The 22,875-nt window shown below is 43.4% G+C and overlaps 1 protein-coding gene across 5 annotated transcripts in view; it reads right to left on the bottom strand.

The window, feature by feature from the left end:
• FANCL (FA complementation group L) overlaps positions 1 to 5,840 on the bottom strand; it is a 69,601-nt gene extending 63,761 nt beyond the window's left edge. Inside the window, exons 1-2 of one of the 5 annotated variants that reach the window (XM_077333351.1) lie at positions 5,765 to 5,840; positions 5,510 to 5,627 (exon numbers count right to left, since the gene is read on the bottom strand). In XM_077333351.1, the coding sequence (XP_077189466.1) occupies positions 5,510 to 5,611 (102 nt within the window). In that variant the 5' untranslated portion in view covers positions 5,612 to 5,627; positions 5,765 to 5,840. The other 4 variants (XM_077333371.1, XM_077333342.1, XM_077333377.1 and 1 more) reach the window with 4 other exon arrangements.
• Positions 5,841 to 22,875: the final 17,035 nt, after the last annotated feature.

The following is a 22,875-nucleotide window of genomic DNA, read 5'->3' as shown; positions in this document are numbered from 1 at the left end:
GATATATACATCCCTTTTCCTACATAGAATTTTGACTGCTATATTGTGCTTGCTGCAGCAAATGTAGTCTTGCTCAAGTGTCATAGATAAAATCAAAGGGAGTAACAGTAGTTTTAAGACACAATTTTATGAGGTTCTTTTGTTTTAATTATACTTTTAAAAAGCTTGCCAGTGGCTGCATTGTTTACCACTGGGCAATCAAGCAGCAAAGTAGTAATCCAGGATCAGAAGAACAGTAATGCTACTACCCATCACTGCTGCACTGTTTTTTTGTAACATTGGGAAGGTTCAGGTTTCATAGTTCTTCTGAAGCTGAGCACTCCTCTTCTGCACAGAAGCAAACAACCAGAGATTTTTAAGAAAAGAGCGAATAATAAGAAATAGTAGCGATTTCTTCATCCCCAGGAGCAAATGTGAATGGAATGGCAAATGTATAACTCCTCCTGGACTGCAACTTGTGGGAATACTGTTTAAAAGAAGAAAAGTGGATAGAACACATGTTACCTCATTGGATGCAAAGGCCCATACTTAATAACACCCTCATCCTTTTATTCTTCCATAATAATATTGAAGTCAGTCGTGCGAGTCTGCTTCAGCACTCATAAAATCAATACAAGATTTTTTTAAAAAGTGGAAACTGTTATTAGAGATCTATAAAGGTAAAGGTAAAGGTATCCCCTGTGCAAGCACCGAGTCATGTCTGACCCTTGGGGTGACGCCCTCTAGCGTTTTCATGGCAGACTCAATACGGGGTGGTTTGCCAGTGCCTTCCCCAGTCATGACCGTTTACCCCCCAGCAAGCTGGGTACTCATTTTACCGACCTCGGAAGGATGGAAGGCTGAGTCAACCTTGAGCCGGCTGCTGGGATTGAACTCCCAGCCTTATGGGCAAAGCTTTCAGACGGCTGCCTTACCACTCTGCGCCACAAGAGGCTCTTAGAGATCTATATAAACTGCAAATTCTGGCATGCACAATATAACAGTGGTGTCTGTACTGTGGATCAGGAGACAAAGGGATCCTATGTGGGGTATGAGTCTTACATGCCATGCATACCCCTTACAAGGGCTTGTTGCATGCGTGGAAAAGACATGCTATTTTCCATTCCATAAAGAGGACTGAATTGAGAAAGGGTTCAATTCAGTGTATAGAAAGTATGCTTAGTTCCAAATTAGATCTCTCATGCAATCTTGTTTTAAAATTCTAACAACTGCTTTGCTGAAGGAGAAAGGACTGAAAGAGAAATAACTTTGAGACAGGGTTGTTATTATTATATTTCTAGCCTGCCCTTCCCCAGAGGCTCAGGGCAAGTTACAGCATCTAAAATATACAAATTAAGTTTAAAAATTAAGATTTAAAAGTCATTGGGTCTTCATTATTAAAATGCAATTGTAAATACAGTTATAAAATGCAAACTGCTTTGCCCACTGCCACATCTTTTCCAGAAGAGAAAAGAAGACTAAAATATATACTCCTTAGATAAAATTAGTCCGGTGGAGCTGGATATGTGTAGGGAGATCAGTGAGTATTCTGATGTTGTTCCTGTTCTATGGCCTCAACCCAGCCTTTTTCAACTTTTTGACCACAGAGGAGCCTCTGAAATACATTTTCAGGCTTTGAGGACCCCCAGAAGTGATGTCAACTAGCCACAACTTCCTGCCATTCCCTCGCAAGTGACATCACCACCTGCACCCTTCACCTTCCTTTTGCTCCCTCCCCCCACCTTCACTACTACTATAGCAGCTCAACCTCATGTAGACCAGAAAGAAGGGCAGGAGCCCCCGGGGAGGGTGGTATATAAATATAAATATTATAATAATAAATAAGAAGACAACCCAGACCTCCCATTCCACACCACAAGTGGCTCCTTCCCTTTGATTTTTACACCCACAGCCTACCAGCTGAGCCCTCCAGGCAGAGGTGCCCAGGTCCCTAGCTTGTGGCTAAGTCTATTCAAGCAGGAAGGGAAAGGCCGTGGACCCCCTCTGAATTCCCCACGGACCCCTGGGGCTCTATGAACCCCTGGTTTGGAAGCCCTGCCTCAACCATAGGCATGGCATGATTGCTCTATCTTACAGGCCCTGTGGAATCATTTGAGGTCCCACAGGGGCCTTATCTCACTTGGCAGAGCAGGCCAATTTGGTTGTTACATAGTTAAGAAGTAGTGGAAATGAGATGTTAACCCTTCAGCTCATTCACCATCTTTCTGCTTCAAAATTGTCTGCCAGCATAGAGTTCCTGATGAGTGTAACTTTACAGAGGTAAATATGCATCTGGAATCGTACACAACAAAAGCACATGGGGGAAGAAGCATGTTTAGCATTCCTTTCTCTGCTCTAAATCAATCATTCCTCAAACAACTGTTTCTATAATCAAAGTATTCATTGGTTTTAAACACATAAATTTGTGTGTATAATCTAATGTGATCCTTAGGCTAGCACCTTCACAGGAAATATCTATGTCCAATGGAATTTCACAGATAGATTCCTGCTTTCCTCAGAGAAAATGCTACAAGTCATTAAGTTTCTATCATTTATTTTTTGTCTCAGATAATAAATACTAAAATATATTAAGTTGTTTTACAGCATTTGGAATTAAAGTCCTGCAGGAATCTATAGTTGCTAAGCATTTGCAGGAGTCTGCTTTTTCCTCCTAAATGCTCTCATAGTCCAAGACATTAACTGGAAAATAAACCAAGTTTCTGGTGCACCATTGGTTAAGTTTTGAAGCTTGCTCTCAACTTTAACAAATTACCAGCATTCTTCAGAACACATATTTTTGTCTTGGCAAGGTAGTATGAAATTTCATGGGCAAAAAAATCCCCCCCCCCACGCTAATTTTTAATCAGTTCCACTTTAGCATCTGATGAGGTAGATAGTACCTTATTTTAAAAAATCTCTTGCTTTTCTAGTATAATTTCAGTTAGTCTTAAAAGGTGCAGCTTTCTAATATAAATTTCAATTGACCACATTTGGAAAATCTGATGCAAACAAATGAATACTTCAGGTCTCATATAGTCCACAGAGCTCTTACCTGGGATAGTATTTTAACTAAATTTAGCACTTATCAGCTTAGCTAATTATTTCCAGCATTTACACAAAGAATTCCAAGAACCTGTCATAGTGTAGTCTGAAGAACTGAGAAATATAATTAATGTACTCCACAACCTTTACCTTTATAGTATCTTGTAAATTTCACTCCATTACATTTAAATGGTCCCTAAAAATAGATGTAATTCTGACCTTTTGTAAAGATCAAATAACTTTGACTCAATCTTTCATTAAAATAGTTAAACATGTTTTTTGTTTTTGTTTTTACAGAAACCCTTTAAAATAACATACTCATCCTAAAAATACAGTATGTTATGCAAATGTTATAAAAGCCAGATATCAACAACTTTGATAAGTCTCTGTTAATAGGGATCAGGGAATCTATTTCTGGATTTTTAATTTTTGTTATGTATCATTGAACCACATTTTGTGTATATCCAGTTACTTTGGTACCTCATTCGCTTTAAAAAATACATATCTCTGTATAAGAGAAGTAATGAAGTATTTTAAGGGTGGAAACCTGTCCTTTAGAAGTAAATGGCAAAATTCTCACAATTTAATTGAGCAGAATTGCAAATTGCAGGCACAGTCCACTGAAGATTCCTATAAATTAATGAACATACACAGTTCTCCCACGCATTCCTGCCTCCACCTCTCAAATCTCAGCGTTTAAGCTGTATAGTATAGGGTTAGTGGTAAATTTCTCAAGGAAGGCAATGGTATTCTTCTATTCTATACTATGTACCACAATGGAGCAATAACAACAATAAATCATCCTGCACGAACTCCAGTGGATAAGTGAAGCTTCTCTTGCACTACATTATTGAGCAGAGTTTCCCCTGGGACTGAACTCTCAAGCTACAACCCTAAAGACACCTGATCTGGTCACAAGCTGTGTAATGGTGGGGGCAAGATTAAATTGTTCTTTCTTCATGCTGTGATGTTTATGCCCCACTCCACCAAACAGAAGCTCATATCATCGCAAGTGTGTATATGGTGGCACAGGGTCCCCAGCACACGTAGCGGTTATTAATCCTGAGGAACAAGATGCAGGTGTTCACAGTTCTTCCAATGTCACTTGGAATGAAGTTCCACTGGTTGCTGGAAAGAGCCAAAGGATCCAACAAATCCAGCATACGATTTGCCAAAATGGGAAACCAGAAACTTTGAGAAAATTTACAAGCGGGGGTGAAAAATATACTTTGTGCAACTCAAGCCACGCTCCTGTTCCACCAATATTACTCAAATCCCAGCCATGAGGATTTGACTGACCTCCATTGTGTAAAGTAAATTATCTCTAGTGGTTAGATCTCTGAAAGTTACATTAGTACTATCAATAGGTAGCCATACACATTGCCTGGGGGGAAAGCATGACAGATTTTCCATACACAAATCATCCTTCTTGAAAAAAAATCATCTGTGAGTTTTGCACAAAAATCCCCCACATACATTCTTTCAGGGACAGAAATACTTAATATTTTTAGATCACTTTCCCCCCCACAAGAACACCTAAAGGAAAAAGTGTCCTTCCTAGAACTTCTATGAAAGAAGGAATGTGGGTCTATTCTTCTCTCACCCTCCTTTTAATTATTGAGGCAGGGGCTGCCAACAAGCCCTGTCTCTTTAATACAGGTTTGAAAGGATGCTTTTGACTCAATCCCATGAAAAAGCTTTACCTGCTTACTGCCAAGCATTAAACCAAAACCATGGGGGAAGGCAGTTTTCTCCAAGCCCAGGGACAACCATTAGGTAGGATAGTCACCTGAGGCCGGGGGGGGGGGGGGGGGGAGAGAAGAGCTCATATCATGTTGATTTACTACATTTATAGCCCACCTTTCTTTGTGAGAACCCAATATGGCTTACATCATTTTTCCTTCTTCCATTTTATTATCACAACAACCCTGTGAGGCACAATAGGGCTGGATGGTGTGAGTGGCCCAAGGTCACCCAGAGAGCTTCCATGGCAGACCAATGGATGGACATGAATCTCACAAGTTGGAGTCACCTCTCAACCATCTTTCTTAATACAGTCTGCCTCGAGGGTTGCCAGCTCTGGGCAAGGAAGCACCTGGAGACTTTGGGGTAGAGCCGGGAGTGGGCAGGAACGAACCTCAGTGGAGTACAGCGTTATGAAGTCCAGAGAAGCCATTTGCTCTAGGGAAACTGATCTTTATTGCCTGGAAATGAGCTGTAAACCCGGGGGATCCCCAGGTCCCACCTGGAGACTGGCATCCCTACCTGGTATTTGTGTTAGACTCAGGTGGGCAGCCGTGTTGGTCTGAAGCAGCAAACAAAATTTGAGTCCAGGGGCACCTTTAAGACCACCTTTAAGCTCACTCCTCGAATAGCACTTTGCTGGTCTTAAAGGTGCCCCTGGACTCAAATTCTGGGTGGAAAAGTGGAGGAGGAGAGACAACCCAAGACCCCCCCCCCTGGGATTTGAGCACAGCGCCTACCTTACCTGGGCAGTGACAAACCCCTCGTAAACACTTTTCCCCCGGTTCTGGGGCAGGAGAAGCGGGCACTCGCGCAGCAGCGACCCGAACCCAGCAGCCGCCGCCATTGTCGGCTTCTCCTTCCTGCGAACACACAAAAAAAACCCTACAGGCGCTGCACGGCGTTACCTCGCCGCCCTTCCGCCCTCGCGCGGGATAGTTTAAAAACAGCGCGCATGCGCTATCTTCCTGTCAAAACCCCTATCCAGCGCCTCCCCTACCGGGAAATGGGAAGAAGAAGAAAAAAAAGCTGCCGGCAACTACAGCCCCTCCAGCACCGAGCCGTAGAGCCAATCGTTTAAAAGGCATTGCCCCGCCCCCTATCTGTAGAGAGGAATGAGGGGAAGGCCGGGGCATGGGTCATTCATAAAGTGGCTCGCGCCGAATTGCGAAGCCTGGAGAGGTTGCTGGCAGAGGGTTGGCTGCTTTGTCGGTCTCAAAACTTCCGTAGCTCGCGCCGTTCACCGTGATTGGACGGCGGAGAAGGGGGTGGGGTGGGAGAAAGTCTCTGTCTTTCCCGCCCCGGCTGTTGGTTCTTTCTGGCCAGGGTGAATGCCGGTGAGTTTGCATAAAGGAACTTTATGTTTTAGCGCAGTTCTGAGTAGGTTTCTTTTTTTTTTAAGGAGGGCGTTGTCCTCATTATTTGAGTCAAGTTGTAAGCTTTCCTGTGCGTGGAATGAAGTACAATGAATGGGAAGGTACTAGTCCACACATAGAGCATACAACATAACGAACATGCTGAACAGATTCAAGGACCAAACAGTAACAACCAGCTTTGTTTATATGGTTACCATTTGTTTGGGTTCAGTGAGGAGGGAAGGCTCTTCTGTAGGACTGTTGAGAATACAATAGATTCCCTGGGACTTAACAGGAATATTGGTTTCTTATCTCACTACATATCCTAACCCCATTCAGTCCTGAAATCTGTACTCTCACCAATACTCTAGAAGAGCCATACGTCATCTTTGTTTTCTTATCGGAAACACTAATCTGAATAGTAGATCATAATGTAGTAAACGGTGGAATGTAGCTTAGAATGTATTTCTCTGGTCTGGAGATAGGAGATACACTGCCCAGGCAATTGCCCCACTTCAAGGAAGAAGATGCTGTAAGATTGCCACCATGATTGAGAGGAGATTGCTGCAGCTGATGGCAGGGTTTCAGTTCATTACTGTCAGCATTCCGTGATTAACGATACATGTACCCTTCATTCTCCAATTTTGACATATTTATTTCCTTCACTATGTTTTCCTCTGTGAGTTAAACCCAAAATAGTGGTAACCATATAAACATAAGCTTTCTATTTCTGTTCCATCTTTGAATCTGTTAAATATCTTACGCTGAGAGCCAGCTTGGTGTAGTGGTTAGGAGTGCAGACTTCTAATCTGGTGAACTGGATTTGATTCCCCACTCCCCAACATACAGCCGGCTGGGTGACCTTGGGCTCGTCATAGCACTGATAAAGCTGTTCTGACCGGGCAGTGGGGAGAGGAAAGGAAAAGCGATTGTAAGCCACTTTGAGACTCCTTCTGGTAGAGAAAAGCAGCACATAAGAACCAGCTCTTCTTCTGAGGCTGGCCCTTAGTTATTTAGATATGATGAGTTCAGGGCAATTCACTTTTAGCCTTTTTTAAAGAAGCCCAAGGGAGGGGTGCCTGAATTTCTTTACCTAATTTTGTCATCACAAGCAACCCTATAATGTTGGCCTGAACATGTCACAGGATTGTTGTGAGAGTAAAATGGGGAAGTGACAAAACATGTGCCCTTTTGAAAGAAAACCTGGGATAAAAATGAGGCAATGGTGTCAGAATGATTAGGCTGAAGGGGAATTGACTGCATTGGTATGTTTTATTTTGCGTTGTTTGGATTTCTTCAAGGAAGACAGTTTCAGAGGGTAGATCTGCTAGATTGAAATCTAGTAGCAATGTAGAGACTAACAACATCTTGTGGTATAACCTTTAGAGCAGGGGTAATCAAACTGCAGCCCTCCAGATGTCCATGGACTACAATTCCCAGGAGCCCCTGCCAGCGAATGCTGGCAGGGGCTCCTGAGAATTGTAGTCCGCGGACATCTGGAGGGCCGCAGTTTGACTACGCCTGCTTTAGAGAGTCAAAATTCCCTTTGTCAGATGCCAGTTGGAATGGAGCTCTCTTGTATCCCAGTCGGATGTGTGTTGCAAAGAACCAACTCAGATCTGGATTCAGAGGTGCAATGCACTTTGTGATCAGTTTGATTAGAGCAGGGGGGAAATGCATGGGAGCAGAAGATACACTTAATATTTTATGGTGTCCTGTGGTGATATACTATATATATTGTACTGGCCTAATTTATACTTTAAATAAAATGTTGTAAGGGAGCAGGAAATTATCCTCAGCAGTGAGGTAAGAATCCTGTGTTCCTATTCAGCCCTGGGGAGGGGGGGGGCGGCAGGACTGTTCTGAATGAATTCAAGTTGAGTAATCTTGTATTGTAACCCTCCTTTGAAGTGTCTCTGTCTGAACACTGCCACTCTTAGGTCAGTAATTGAATAACCTGGAAGATTAAAATCTTCTCCCACCAGTTTTTTAGTGTTGTGGTTTTAACTGTGACTAGAAGTATAGCCCATTGCAGATTGAAATGCAATGGGCGCTAGCAGTTTCCCCCCCCCCCGCTCCGTGGAGCAGCCTACCTAAAGCGTAGGAGGGAGGGAGAGCCATTCTCCCTCCCTCTCTTAGTTTCGTCCTTCCAGGTGCCCTGGCCGGTCGTAGCGAGCTCGTCAGGCTCTTCTCTGAGCTTGGCTGGCTGGCTGATGGGCAGGAGAAGGAGGCTTCGGGCCAGCGGCAGCAGCAAAATCCTCGCAGGAGGAAGAGGCGATGGGGCGTCAGGGGCGGGGCGGACGTCTCCGGCGGCGCCGCTGATAGGGCGGCGAACTTAGCTTCCAGCGCCGGCGCAGCAGAAGCGGCTGTACTGTTGGGCTGACGGCCCCACCGGCTTCGGGGCGGTCAGCGACTTGGCGGCGGGCTGCGGGGCTCGTTGTTATTTAGCAGGCGGCGGTCCAGCTTCTTCTGGCTGGGAGACAGCTGATCCTGCAGGCGCGGCGTCCGCCAGTCCAGGTACCGGCTCCACATGCGGCTCGGCTGCCAGCCCACCAGCACCCCCGAGCCGAAGGCCAGCAGGACGCCCAACTGCAGCGGCCGCTCCGACAGCGGCAGGAAGGGCAGAAAGCGTCTGGCCGCGTCAGGCAGGGAGTCCCCGGCAGTCGCGCACAGCACGACTGCCGGGGGCTCCCTCAGGCGGCGGCCTGACGCGGCGAGAGGCGCTTCGCGCCTCTCACCGCGTCAGGTCGGGAGCAACTGAGAGCCGCGCTGCGCGCGGCTCTCAGTTCCTGGGGCTGGGAATCGGAGGGACCAATCGGCAGGCGCTTCGCGCCTGCCAATTGGTCCCTCCGATTGTCTGTCATGAGGAAGGGTCCAATCTGGACCCTTCCTCATCCCGGACTCATCCCGCCCCAGGACCCCTTACTGCTTTATTTAGACCGTGGCGCCCGCGGCGCCACGGGCGGTTTACAGATATTTACGACCATTGCAAGTGGGTAGCCATGTTGGTCTGAAGCAGCAAAACAAAACAAAATCAGAGTCCAGTGGCACCTTTAAGACCAACAAAGATTTATTCAAGGCGTGAGCTTTCGAGCGCAAACACTCTTCCTCAGGCTATGAACTGACCATCATGACAGTGGGAATATATTAACAAAAGTTAATCCTGTTAAATTAGTAAACTCTCTCACAACATCCAAATGCAGCCATATGATAATTCTTTATGACCATGTATTCTTTTGCGCAGCGGGGGGGCTGACCAGTTTGCATGATGTAGATGGTGCAAAGGCATTGCTGACATTTAATGGCATATGTAATTTTGGAAGATCAACTTTGGTTTGGTCTGGTCAGAGTGAATACTGGAATATTTTGATTTTGCTGCAGGTCTTGGTCCCAGAGTCTTTGTCCATTTTCGGAAAGACAGTGTTGTGGGTGAGAAGTTTCCTAAGGTTTGTGGGTGGCCTGCTGGCTTGCCTCCTAATGCCTGTAAGAGGAGAGGATCATTGTCCAGGATAGGTTTTTGGTTGTTAGCCTTATGCTGAACTGGTTTGAATTGAAACTATATGTTGTATGCCAATAAAGGTTTATGTTGTTCGTTCTCTCTCTCTCTGTCTCTCTGGAGTCTGCTCCATTTTCTTGTACTTGCTCAAGTGAAATTTGCCAGAGCACAGAGCAGGCCCTTCTCTGTTGTAGCACCCATTTTATGAAACATGCTTGGTTGTATGACATATACAATGCCAGTTTCTATGCTAGCACTGGATTATAGAGGGCGCACAGGTTTGTGTGGTGAGCATTCCAATAAGTTATGGCTGTCTGTGCTTGTTTCTTTATAAAATAACACCCAGTGGCCTTGATGGTGTCTGTGCGCATATGCAAAACACGATCTTGGCTCCCCAGAATTATTTCTTCCTGGCAGGTGTCCAACAGCAACCATATAAATCAACTGCCTTCTACACATAAAGAACATAGATTCTCTAATGCCTCATTTACATCTCCTTGAATTATAAAAATACTCCCTTTGCAGACATTGGCAGCATTGAAATACCAGACCAATCCATATGCTGCCCTGATTTTGAAGGCCCAAAAGGATGCTGTTAATCCCTTTCAAACCTTGAAAATACTTGGAGGCTTTCCAAACTGTCCGCTGAACATTTCCCCTTCAGAAATGGTGGGTGGGTATTCAGATTCTTAAAGACCTTTGGCTCAGGATGTGATCTTTTTACCCAGGATAATTCCTGTTTCTCTGTTCCTCCAGTCCTCCTTCAAAACCCATTTCTTAAGTGTGCTTTATACTGAATCATCATAACCACACATTTTCTGTAATTTCTATTGCCTCTTCTTCAGCCTTATACTATTTAATCAATAAGGGGCTTGTAATGGTTGCATTTTAAACATATCAAATTGTACTTTAAATATAAATTTTATGAAAGATTTCAGCTTACTCAAGTTAAAACCTGTGCTCCTGTATAAAAATACATTTTAGAACAAACGTGAGACCATGCGCGCTGATACAGTGTATGATTTCACAGGAGTAAGCACAAACCTCAGAAAAGACAAATAAGAAATCCTGAAATCCTATTTGAAGAAGACATTTAAGAAGAACTAAGAAAGGAGATTTTTACTGAAGCAAAACAGTTTTTGAATTGTAAAGCTCTAAATGAATAAAGTAAAGTCTTTGAATACGAAGATGATTAAAAAGACAAAATCATTAGCAAAAAGATATTTACAAGTTTGGGCTCTTTCATTTTGACTGTAATTTTAATTAGTTGGACACTGGGGGGGATGAAAATGAAAGCCCACATCATGTACTTACTCTTTAAATTGCATTCTACCTTAATTTTATGCTCTTCAGTTCTTAATTTCCTTTGGTGCTTTTTTTGTTCTATGTAATCCGGTTATCAGACTAAAGTGATTTTCTTTCAACCAGGTTTAACATTCCACGTTTCAATCTGGGGTGAAAATAACTTCAGTTTCTATTCTTTCATTTACTACAACTCTTTCAATAACTTTTTATATCTTTTGTGTATGTGCTTATGTGATTTCCCTCAGAATCACTATTTTATATATAGTCTAGTTTTATGTATTCTATATGAGCCTCTCCACCCCAAACATATATCCTGCCAATAAGGTGATATGAAGTATCAGAATATCTAGCTTCCAGGATAAGGGGAGACAAAGCATCTGAGATTTATTACTGTTCTCTTCCTAAGAACCTCTCTGTGAGTGGAAGACAGACTCTTGGATTTGGGCCTAGTCTGGAAGAGAAGCTGATAAGACTGAATGGATCCTCCTCCTCTACATCTTGTAGCTTGAAGGTAGTAGGTGGAAAGGTTATAGTAAAAGAAACACAAGCAATAGAGCCATTCTTTTCGATCCCATTTTACTGACAATGGACTGTTGCTTTTGTAACTGGCTGCAGTTCTCCAGGATTTCAGGTGAAAATTTTCACCTGCTACCTGATCATGGAGATGCAAATGATAGAACCAAGGACATTCGGAATGCAAATCTGAAGATGCTATACCACTGAGAGACAGCCCTTCCTTAAGTGTTAATGTGGTACAGTAGATAAAAATTTGGGATCTAGATATGGGAGGCCATTCTCAGCCAACAGTTGCCTGAAGCTGATGATATTCTTAGCCAGTCTACTAAATATATCAGGATAAGTGAAAGAACTGCCAAGCTGAGAACAAAACATAATAACCTTGCTGCTAAAATCCCAGGTGAGCCTCCTCAGAATAAGGTCTCATTGAGTTCAATGGGATATATACTTTCTAATAAGCCTATAGCTCAGAAGGCACTGTGTATGAAGAAAACTCTCCCCCACACCACCCTGGATATAATAAAACCAAACTTGTTTAAGCAAATTATCCCATCACATCAGATTTTAAGAAGGGTTGTTAAAATGCTGATGAATGAATATAGTGTAAGATGATGAGTCAGAGGGTACTAAAAGGACCAAATGGGTAGGTTCCACTAGATGCTACCATAAGTACCAAGATGTTTTACTTTATAACCCAGTGTGATTAAACTGCATGAAAATTAAGATGTGATAATGCTACAGTAAAATAAGTCTTAAAAATAAAGAGGCTTCTAACTAAATTACAACATTAAAATCATGAATAAAATACTAGCAGAAGATGTTTCTTAGAAGGGTGACCTTGGAGGTAGAACCTTCATGTGGAAGGGATAGTCCTTGCATTTTGTTATAGGCAAGGGTGGGAAGACAAGTAGTAATTCACTTGTGAACACAATTGCCTATTGTTAAAGTAATAACCTAATTTATTGAGTATACTTTACAAAAATGAGCAATCAAAGTTGTGAATCAAATTTTCCAGAGGTCCTTTATCAACAGGAGAGGCCCATCCTAGATCTGTTCATGATCATCAGATTATGTATAAACATAAAAGCTTGGTAGTTTAACAACTATAGTTATGACTAGAAATAGGCATGAACCAGTTTATGAGTCCAAATTCCATAAGAACTTGGGCCAGTTTGGAGCTCTTAAACTGATGTTCAGGAAAGCTAACTTTCACAAATAAATACTATTTCCTTTAAATAAACCAGTTGTTATTGAATCTTGTGTGAATTTGTGAGCTGGATGCCATCCAAATAGAATATACTTAGGGTATGAGTTGAGAGGAATTCAACATATATGGAAACAGTCATATCATAGGTGTAGCACAGAAGCACCCTGACCTGGATCTAGAACAGTCTTGTCAGATTTTGCAAGCTAAGCAGAGTTGGACCTAGTTACTATTTGGATGGGAGCCCGAAAAGAAGTCCTGCAAAAGGGAGCTCCTCCACCAGGCATTTGGTAGAGGTCAACTGGAACCAACAACACCCACTGGGCCCCTGGAACCTCGCTCCCAGGAATCCATGCACCTGACTTGAACAACCATGGATCTGTTTGATTGATATTCAGTTAAGTTGTTTTCTTGTTACTATTATAATTACCATTGCTGTTATTTCTATTTGATTAAAACAAAAACTTAGTTTGATGTATAGTTCCTTTATGTTCCATTGGCCTCAGGGGAAACAATATACAAATCTAATTAATAAATAAATGGTAAACTACCTCTGAGAGCCTCTTGTGGCGCAGAGTGGTAAGGCAGCCGTCTGAAAGCTTTGCCAATAAGGCTGGGAGTTCAATCCCAGCAGCCGGCTCAAGGTTGACTCAGCCTTCCATCCTTCCGAGGTCGGTAAAATGAGTACCCAGCTTGCTGGGGGGTAAACGGTCATGACTGGGGAAGGCACTGGCAAACCACCCCGTATTGAGTCTGCCATGAAAACGCTAGAGGGCGTCACCCCAAGGGTCAGACATGACTCGGTGCTTGCACAGGGGATACCTTTACCTTTAAACTACCTCTGAATATTTCTTGCCTTGAAAAACTTACAGGGTTGCCATGAGTTGGCTGTGAAAGCAAAAAACCAAAGCACAGAGATTGTTGCTTATGTCTACTATGCTGTCAGCAGGACTCACTCCCAGCCTTCTAATTACATACCTATCCCCTGTGCATCAAAAGATGCCTCTGTGACCTGAGCAAATACAGTCTTGGGCAAGATCCCAGCCTTGCACCTTCCTACAGATTCAGCACAAGTTGAGCTTTTCACATATCCACATTCTCAACCTACATTCTCATTGTGACAGTTTGTGGAATTGTCCCTCTCACCCATGCTGTATTTACATGTCACTCCAAACTCTGGAGACCCTCAAGTGCTATACCAAAATGACTGTGGAAATTACAGTGCTCTGTATCTCCTGTACAAACATTCCAAAATGTCCAGTCTGCATCCTGAATAGTAGAAATTCTTAATACTGAAGTATTAACCACACAACTTTGTCCAGTTCAGCATTCACGGATAACATGCAGGTTTGCCCAGTTTAGTACTGGCAGTAATTATAGAACTTCACCCCGTACTGCCTGGCAGCCACTGCCCAACGTGGCCTTGCTCTTGCAAGCCACCGTCCGGCTTGACATGGCACCATTGGCTACATTGCAAATGAACCTGGTGCCAGCAGACTGGCACAGACTTCCTCAGGAGATGCTCCAAGAAGGAAATAAAGGAATCTGAAGACAGGGGAGTATATAAAAGTAGATTTGGGGGTTGAATGGGAACTGAGCAGAAAAGTTATGTGTAGGAACTATTAATAACCCCTGGTTCAGTGATCAGAGCACCTATGCTTCAACCAAGCCCGTTTTTCCTATTCTAAAAATAAACTAGTATAATATAGAGCATCATTCCTTAAAAACCTACACATCACAGGGGAAGTTCTACAGCAGCGGACAAGTTTCAAGGGAGCGTCCCTCTGAAGAACAACTGATAAGCTTCTGGAGAACCCCACAATTCCCCAGAACTTGATATGAAGCCCAGAGATTTAGATATATTTCTACTGCAACACTAGAAACACCAGATCCAGAAGATCGTACCTCAGGTTGTTTCTTTCCTTATCATCATCCTTCAGAATAAAACAGCATTTACCTTCAAAGGGGGGTGGAGAGGAGAATGAAATGTGTTCAACATATGGCGTCCAAGACCGCTTGATATTTTAAATCTATAGTAAATGTCAGGAACAATTTTTACTGCCTTCCCTACATTACAAGTGCTTGGATCATTTGTCTTTCAAAGGACTAGTAAACCTTAATTTGCTTTAGCAGCTCTCTGTGGATTTTTATTGTTTCTTACTGCTGCCTCTCAACTCATGTAATTCGTAAAACTAAATATGAACTGCTAAACTCCATCAATCCAGTAGTATTCTTTTAATATCAATTTTTACATAATTAGCCTCCAAACTGTGTTCAATTACTGACAATTAATCTTGTGTACTTGGAAGGACAACATTCATTTCACAGTCAGCAGCAACTGAAAAGGAAGGTGGGTCCAATCTGACATGGGTGTAGGAGAGTATTTTCTTTCCTCTCATTATAAGAACGCTGTTGCAGGTTCACACATGGATATACTCCACCCCAATGGCTGCAAAGTCAGTTGATGGCTGGCAAGTATGAACCCATGGTTGCTCCATAAAAGCCTATATGGTAGCCAGGTCTGGCCTGGCAAGCAATGGGAGACCAGGTGGTGGGGGGGATTGGGGCAGGCCTCAGGAATGATGTTACTTTTCCAACTGAAGAAGAAGAAGCCCAGAGCCTTCGGGGGAGGGTGGTATATAAATATAAAATAAATAAAGAAGAGTTGGTTCTTATATGCCGCTTTTCTCTACCAGAAGGAGTCTCAAAGTGGCTTACATTCGCCTTCCCTTTCCTCTCCCCACAACAGACAACCTGTGAGGTGGGTGAGGCTGAGAGAGCCCTGATATTACAGCTCAGTAAGAACAGCTTTATTAGTGTTGTGGTGAGCCCTAGGTCACCCAGCTAGCTGCATGTGGAAAAGGAGCAGGAATAAAAATTTCCATCCACGCTGATAAATAAAAGCTCACACTGGGGTTAATGTAAACTAGTGAGTAACAAACACTGTTCAGAGAGGCACATAAATTCCCTAGCACATGGGGTGCCCATTAAGTGGCATAGACCCTTTTGTATGAGAGTTATTGTTAAACTCTGCATCGACCATGAACAAGAACCTGATGACCCTTTCCTCATTGGCTAACAAAAGCCAGTCTATTTATTTGCAGGTATAGGACAAAGGGGAAGTGGACAAAAATTAAAAGGATGCAAAAAAGAAAGTTGCCCCCAAACAATCTCCCAGCCACATGGAAGCCCCTTGCAGATAAGTGGCTCCTCCATTCAATCTGAAGACCGCATGGTGGGCCACCTCAACTACATTTTTATTCGCTTCCTCTTGGACACAAACTACAACTTGAAACACAGCCTGCCTTTCATTGCTCTAGCTGAACTAAAGCTCTAATGTTGTGATTATTTTTTATAGACTGCAGGGTATTCAAAGTCAGCTGGAAAGCTGTCTCTGTGTTGTGGAATGATACAGGGTCTACAATAAGCCTCCCCACCTTACTAGTCTTTCCTGGCAATAGGAGTCAACATTCAGGAAACCTATAACAAACCTGCACCTGCTAGGGATAAATCCTACAAATGAACAAACAGGTGGACAAGTTCAGGAAGATGTGACCAGGGACAAGGCTGTCGGGAAACTTTAAAAATGGATTATGGAAACCTTTGTTTTCGTCCATAACTAACAGCAAGTTGACTTGTGAACAGGTCTAACATGAGGCTCATTTAGCTTTCCAGGGAAACTTTAGCAGCAGTGGCTGTTTTCATAACCTCTGCCTGTAGAGTGGCAGCCCCAGCAGAAATAGCTAATCATCATGGCTCACAATGGCAAGAGATCCAAGTAATACGGAGCGTAATTCCTCATGGCTTTCTTCTCCCCATTAACATGACATGCAATAACAAGACAACACTCTAGCATTGCTGCTTAATCCAAACAGGTGCAGAGACAAAGGCACTTCCCACGTAAAATGTCTACATTACTCTACTGTAAAGAAGCAAATTTGCTCTGGCTGCTGGCAGAGTTGGACCCATGATGCCCACCATGGCGCCTAGCAATCTCTTTCTGCAGCTCTCTATTGTGTTATGAGGGTTGGACAAATGTCACTCTTTCCATCATAAGCGCTCTGTGTGTTCCGCAGTCTTGCTCCGCTGACTGTTCTATCCTGCAGCCTTCTGATGCTCCTCAAGAAAATTTTGATGAACTTCATTTATTTGGATGCATGTGTCATGTGCATTTCGATATGCATTTTGTATTGTGTAGATACCTGTACATATATTTCAGAGGTGTTGCAAATTATACTTCCATAACATACCACAATGGGAGCCTCTTGTGGCGCAGAGTGGTAAGGCAACAGACATGCAGTCTGAAAGCTCTGCCCATGAGGCTGGGAGTTCAATCCCAGCAGCTGAATCAAGGTTGACTCAGCCTTCCATCCTTCCGAGGTTGGTAAAATGAGTACCCAGCTTGCTGGGGGGTAAAACGGTAATGACTGGGGAAGACACTGGCAAACCACCCCGTATTGAGTCCGCCATGAAAACGCTAGATAGTGTCACCCTAAGGGTCAGACATCCAGTCCTTTACCTTTAACATACCACTATGTGTCCAAATTGCATCCCCCCCCCCATATTCAGGACATATCAATGGAAAATAATTACATTCAATCAGGCTTCCCCTTCTTCCTGAATCTGAGGCTGTAACTATAATAATAATGATAAAAATTAGCATTTATAATAATAATGTATCAAAAATGACACATATGTGGTACATTGACCATGCCATTTTAAGCAATGAACCTTTCGATTAACATTGAAAAGATTGGAAGACTGTAGCTTGGATTAGGATGGATTCCAATCCAGTGAGATTTTGAGGGGGTTTGGGTTTTTGAAAGTCAAAGCTTCTTTTGTCAGATAGTTCACAACTCCTTCCATAAGAGCTCTGACTCTCAAAGGCTTGTACCCCCAAAAATTCTTACTGGCCCTTTAAAGTGCTGTTGAGCCAGAATCTAGCTGTTCTTCTACAGACCAACATGGCTACCCTCTGACCTGTCTAATTAGGACTTCCCAGCCTATATGGTAGCCTTCATGCATAACACTTCATGCATCTTTTTATAATCTGTATAACAGACCTGTAAGGTGGGCAAGTAGACCAGCAGTAGTGGTTTTAAGCTAACTGTTGTAAAACACCCCAAGCCAGTATGCTGGAAGGGGCAGTCATATAAATTGAAATATAAATAAGAACTGTGCCAGCTAGACATCGCAAGGAGGGGAATTTCACAGGAGGGCAGGGGGAATTGGATTTGCTGCTGCTGGTGTTGCTTTTAAGGGCTGGGCGTTCTTATGTTTTATTGTAAGGATTATTTTCTTGTAACCTACCGTGAGCTGGCCAATCCTGGAGGGGCGGGTAATAAATCAACTAAATAAATCCTGGATTGAGCAGGGGGTTGGACTAGGTGGCCTATGTGGCTCCTTAGAACTCTATGATCCTATCTCCATGTTTCAGAGCGGGATTCCATTGAGGCTAAGCAAAAGTAGCCCACAGATGGCAGAGGAAAGATTGGAACTGGGATCCCCTCTCCAGGTCACACAGGTGCATATCTTTGTATTTTTTTTCTTCTTGTCTTCTCTCTAAGCCAAGCAACAGGGTGCAAGCTCAATCCCACCCCCTTTTTTGCCAGAGAGAAGAGGGATTGGCAATACAGAATTCCTTGTACCATAGATTAGGAGGGGGAGCAAACTATGGCTCTCCGGATATCCATGAGTCCCTTCCAGCTGACCATCCCTGCTATAGATGAACATGCAGTTTAGTGCGGGTGAATCTGAGCTTAGAAACTTGATGGGAGAGAAGAGCTCTCAATAACCTCTTTACATGGGCCCTTCTTATTCATAGCCACAGCGTCCCTTCCCCCCTTTAATACTGCCTGGATTAAAACACAGTATTTACTCAAATACTCAAATTACGCCAAGCCAAGCTACTAGCGCCCTACCTGGCCCTGGAACACCTAGCCACAGTGATCCATGCCACAGTCACCACTAGACTGGACTTCTGTAACTTGCTCTACGCAGGCCTGCCCTTAGCCTTGACCCGGAAACTACAGCTGGTACAAAATGCAGTGGCCAGGATGCTCACTGCAACGCCATGGAGGTCCCACATCCGGCCCATTCTCCACCAACTGCAGTAGTTGCCAGTTGAATTCCGGATCAGACTAAAGGTTTTGGTAATTACCTTCAAGTCCATACACAGTCAGCGCCCAGTGTACCTGAGGGACCGCCTCTCTGCCTATGCCCCCAGAAGAGCTCTGCGCTTCACCGCTACCAACCGGCTAATGGTCTCTGGCCCTAAAGAAGTCCGCCTGGCCTTAACCAGGGCCAGAGCATTTTCTGTTCTGGCCCCCACCTGCTGGAATGAGCTCCCAGAGGAGATCAAGGCCCTGGTGGAGCTTAAACAGTTCCGCAGGGCCTGCAACAAGGAGCTCTTCCGACAGGCATTTGGTTGAGACCAGCTATAACCAATAACTAACAGTGACTGAAGGGCCCCTGCTCCCCCCCTCCCTCCCAGAACTCCACCAGAGCGCTCTGGACCTGTTGCGCTGTTGCACTGTTGCATTGTTTGTACCATTATACTGTTATATTGTTATACTGTTACAGTCATTGTTATTAATATTATTGTACTGTTATTAATATAGATTGTTTCATGTATTGTTCATATGTTATATGTCAATCGCCCTGAGCCTCCGGGGAGGGCGGTATATAAATCAAATAAATAAATAAACAAACAAACAGAAGTCCAGGTATGCATTTGCCTCCAGGTTAGTGCTGTGCCCAATAATTTGCATGTGGGTGAGTATAGAATATTTTTCAAGAGGTCATTTTACAATCAATGTTGTCTTCCTTTCTAGTAAATTCAGGAAGACCACAAATCTGTGGAAGCATCCTTTGCTCCTCTCTCTAGCTGTTGGCAACATCCTTCAAGTCTTTTTGGCTGCAACTGTAGCTCAAGAGAGCTGCTGAACTCTTGTGCTCCCCCCTCCCCCAGAGCAGCCACCCAAATCTCTAGGTGGGCATCCCTCCTTGCCTGTCTTGCAAGGAGAGTTTGGAACTTTGCCTGTGCCTGATCAGAAAGCAGAAATTTCTCAGCTAATGTCAGCTTGTACCTCACTACCAGCTAGTAATTCGGATGCTGTTTGTCAGATGGACACAATATCCCTCCACTGTAGGTGGTCTCTGTTTCATTAGGTTTCAGATTGATGGCGCCGAACAGTAATCCAAAAATGTGCAATGGGTACATCCACCTCATTTTTCATTAACAGTGTTTCCCAAACGCATTGGAAGCAAGCAGAAACCATAGATTTTGTGTGGCTTATTTTTATCCTTGAAAACTCTATTGACTATCCAACATCACTGCTGGGTGCTTGCCGTTTCAGTTAAAGGATGTCTGGTACAGTAACTGGAAGAAGGTAGCGTTTGGCACAGTCGAGCCATTTGAGCATACTGTGGGGGGAAAAGTTGGAGGCAAAGCTGATAAACCTTGCTTTGTCTGCAGATTAAATGAGCTCAGATGCAGAACTTCTTCATGCTACTTGAAATTAAATGGTTCAGCCCAGATCTATCTATACAGCATCCAATAGGAAGTGGGAAGTAGAGTGGAAATGAACTTTCCAAACTTGGCCACTCAAACCATGCTTTTTCCCTTGGAAGTTTCACTTGCTGCCATGGATGTAAGAAGTTTCACTTTGAGAAAATGCTTTCTTTTAGTATTGCATGGGACAGATTTATTCATTATCTGTTGCCCTCCAAGAGTTGCATTGGTTGTCAGTGGAGTTCCAGATCAGGTTCAGGGTTCTGGTAGTGACCTTTAAGGCCCTATGCAGTCTGGGCCTTGTGTATCTGAAAGACCGCCTCTCCCGATATGTCCCCCAGAGGGCATTATGCTCTGCAAACACCAATTTGATGGCGAACCCTAGCCCCAAGGACATATGCCTGGTCTTAACCTGGTGGGATGTGTTGCCAGTTGAGATCCTGGCTCTGATGGAGCTATCCAAGTTGCTCAGGCCTATAAAATGGTGCTCTTCCAGCAGGCCTATCTTTCTGGGCAGCCCAAACATTTATGGGCCTTCCTCCATCTCTTCCTTCCTGGCTCCCCCTACTTGTTAATCTGGAGAACTGATTTCCCTCTCCTCCACCTGCAGCCAGCTGAGTGATCTTGGACCAGACATAGTTCTCTCAGAGATTTCTCAGCCTCACCTACCTCACAGGGTGTCTGGGGAGAGGAAAGGTAGACAATTGTAAGCCACTCTGAGAAACTTTGGGTAGTAAAAAGCAGGGTACCAAAAAATATTCTTCTTTTTTAGAATGTATAGAGGCAATTTACCTCAGTTGCAACAGCACAAGAAGGCTTTGACCTCCATACTCCACAGTCTTGAGGCATCTGGTTAGCCAAGATGGGACACAGGATGCTGAATTAGGTGCATCTTCCGTGTGGTCTAATGCAGTTCTTCTTGTTTAATTTTGATACTTGAACTCTTGTGGTAATGTTATTTCTACATTTATTGGTTGGGTTTGGATATACACTTTGGAGACTCTGTTGGCCAATCGTGTTGGGTATGTATTTTATTATAAATGAATAGTAAAATATCTCTGGATGAAGCGCATTAATATTCCTCTTTAACGAACCTTCAATAACAGTTATTCAAGTATTTTTGGAAATGAAGGAGTAAAACTTTCTGTTTCCTTCTCCCTCTACATGGTTCACCATGGGGAGTTTTCCCTGTAAACTGGTGTTATAAATGCTTATTTTTAGTTATAAGAGGGGGAAGGGGCACTGGGAAAGATTAAAACAGAGAGATAAAGACACTTTGGTTCTTGATCTTTTCATCTTCTCATCTCAACCTTTAGAAAACTTTGCTGGAAGAACACAAGGAACAGCAGGAAGGTTTGTAACACACCTTTGAGAACTCCTTCCACTCAGATCCCAGGGTTGCTACAACAGTACGTCTATGTGGTTCAAAAGTCTTGAGGCCAGGGAGAAGGGGGCTTTACCTGCCACGAGTTCAAACATATTCAATCAAGATATCGATTTCAGAGATCAGCCATGATTTTGAGACTTCTAGCAAATAAATTAATTTAGGGACACTCTGCCAAATAACTGTGAACTAGTTCTCTTGAACATAACGATGGCTAATTTTGGGAACCAAAATTTTGTACAGGAACCCAACTCATTTAATAGTCTTCTGATGTGCATGGAAGAAGGAAAAGAGACATCCACTTGCCAACAGCAAGGTGTTGGAGAGATTATTTCATGTGGTGAGACCTCACATCAAGGAACCAGGTAGGGTTTTCTTTTCTTTTTTTTCAAAATCCATCTGATCTCTGAAATAAAAGATAGGGCACAGAGCCTATTTAACCTTCCAAGGAGGTTTTCATCACCAGAAACATCTGATGTCTCTTATTCATGTAAGGCCAAGTAGCAAAGGCTCCTCTTACTTATAAACACTCCCCTTCTCCTTCTAAAGCTACATGTTTTCAAGGTATTCCTGATGTTGCATTTATAGAAACAAGGGGGGTTGCTTTTTGGTTCTAGGATTTAAAAGAAGAAAGTACAATGGACCAAAGATTATTTTTAAAAACACACAGAGAATTCAAGTGGTGATTATATCTGAACACCAGCCCTGTGACATTTTCACTGTGATGTTCTTGAAAACGACATATTTGCTTTTACAAAGGATGACAGTCTTTGCTTTACCAAGGGGAGACTATAGAGTTCTAATCACTGGACCCAATTAGAATTACTGTAGAAATGAATCAGACATTACCAGTTATCTTTAATAATTGTCACAACCTAGCTATTTGTCACATTTGCACCAACCAAACTGTGATCTTCCAAACTTAACTGGGTAGAGACAAAAATGGGAAGAAGAACCAGTACCTAGTTATAAAAGCCCAGTGACTTTTACCCCCACACTGTCCTAAAACAAGGCCACCTGCTGGGGCTGGTTGGCCAAGGTCAAAAGGAAGAAGCCCTGGTGAAAGATGAGGAGCAGAGTTCCAAGACATAAGCTAGAGGAGAAAGGGTTACTGGGAGGCAGAACCCATTGGTATCAGGTCCTAGAATCTGTTCCAGAAACTAAGACCATTAGTCTTCTGCATTAGCTGGAGCTATTTTTCTGTGCATTGCTGGCTGCAGAGGAATAAGAATAAAGGCAGCCGGGCAGATCTGAAGAACAGGAATTACATTAGGTAGACAGGAAGTACACAGCCAGGCTGTAGACAGGTAAAAACTTAAAGTCAGTCACTCCATACAG

This window comes from Paroedura picta, chromosome 1 (genome assembly GCF_049243985.1).
Source record: "Paroedura picta isolate Pp20150507F chromosome 1, Ppicta_v3.0, whole genome shotgun sequence".
NCBI lineage: Eukaryota > Metazoa > Chordata > Lepidosauria > Squamata > Gekkonidae > Paroedura > Paroedura picta.
The sequence above is the reverse complement of the archived record's forward strand: the minus strand, read 5'-3'. Positions and strand labels throughout refer to the sequence as shown.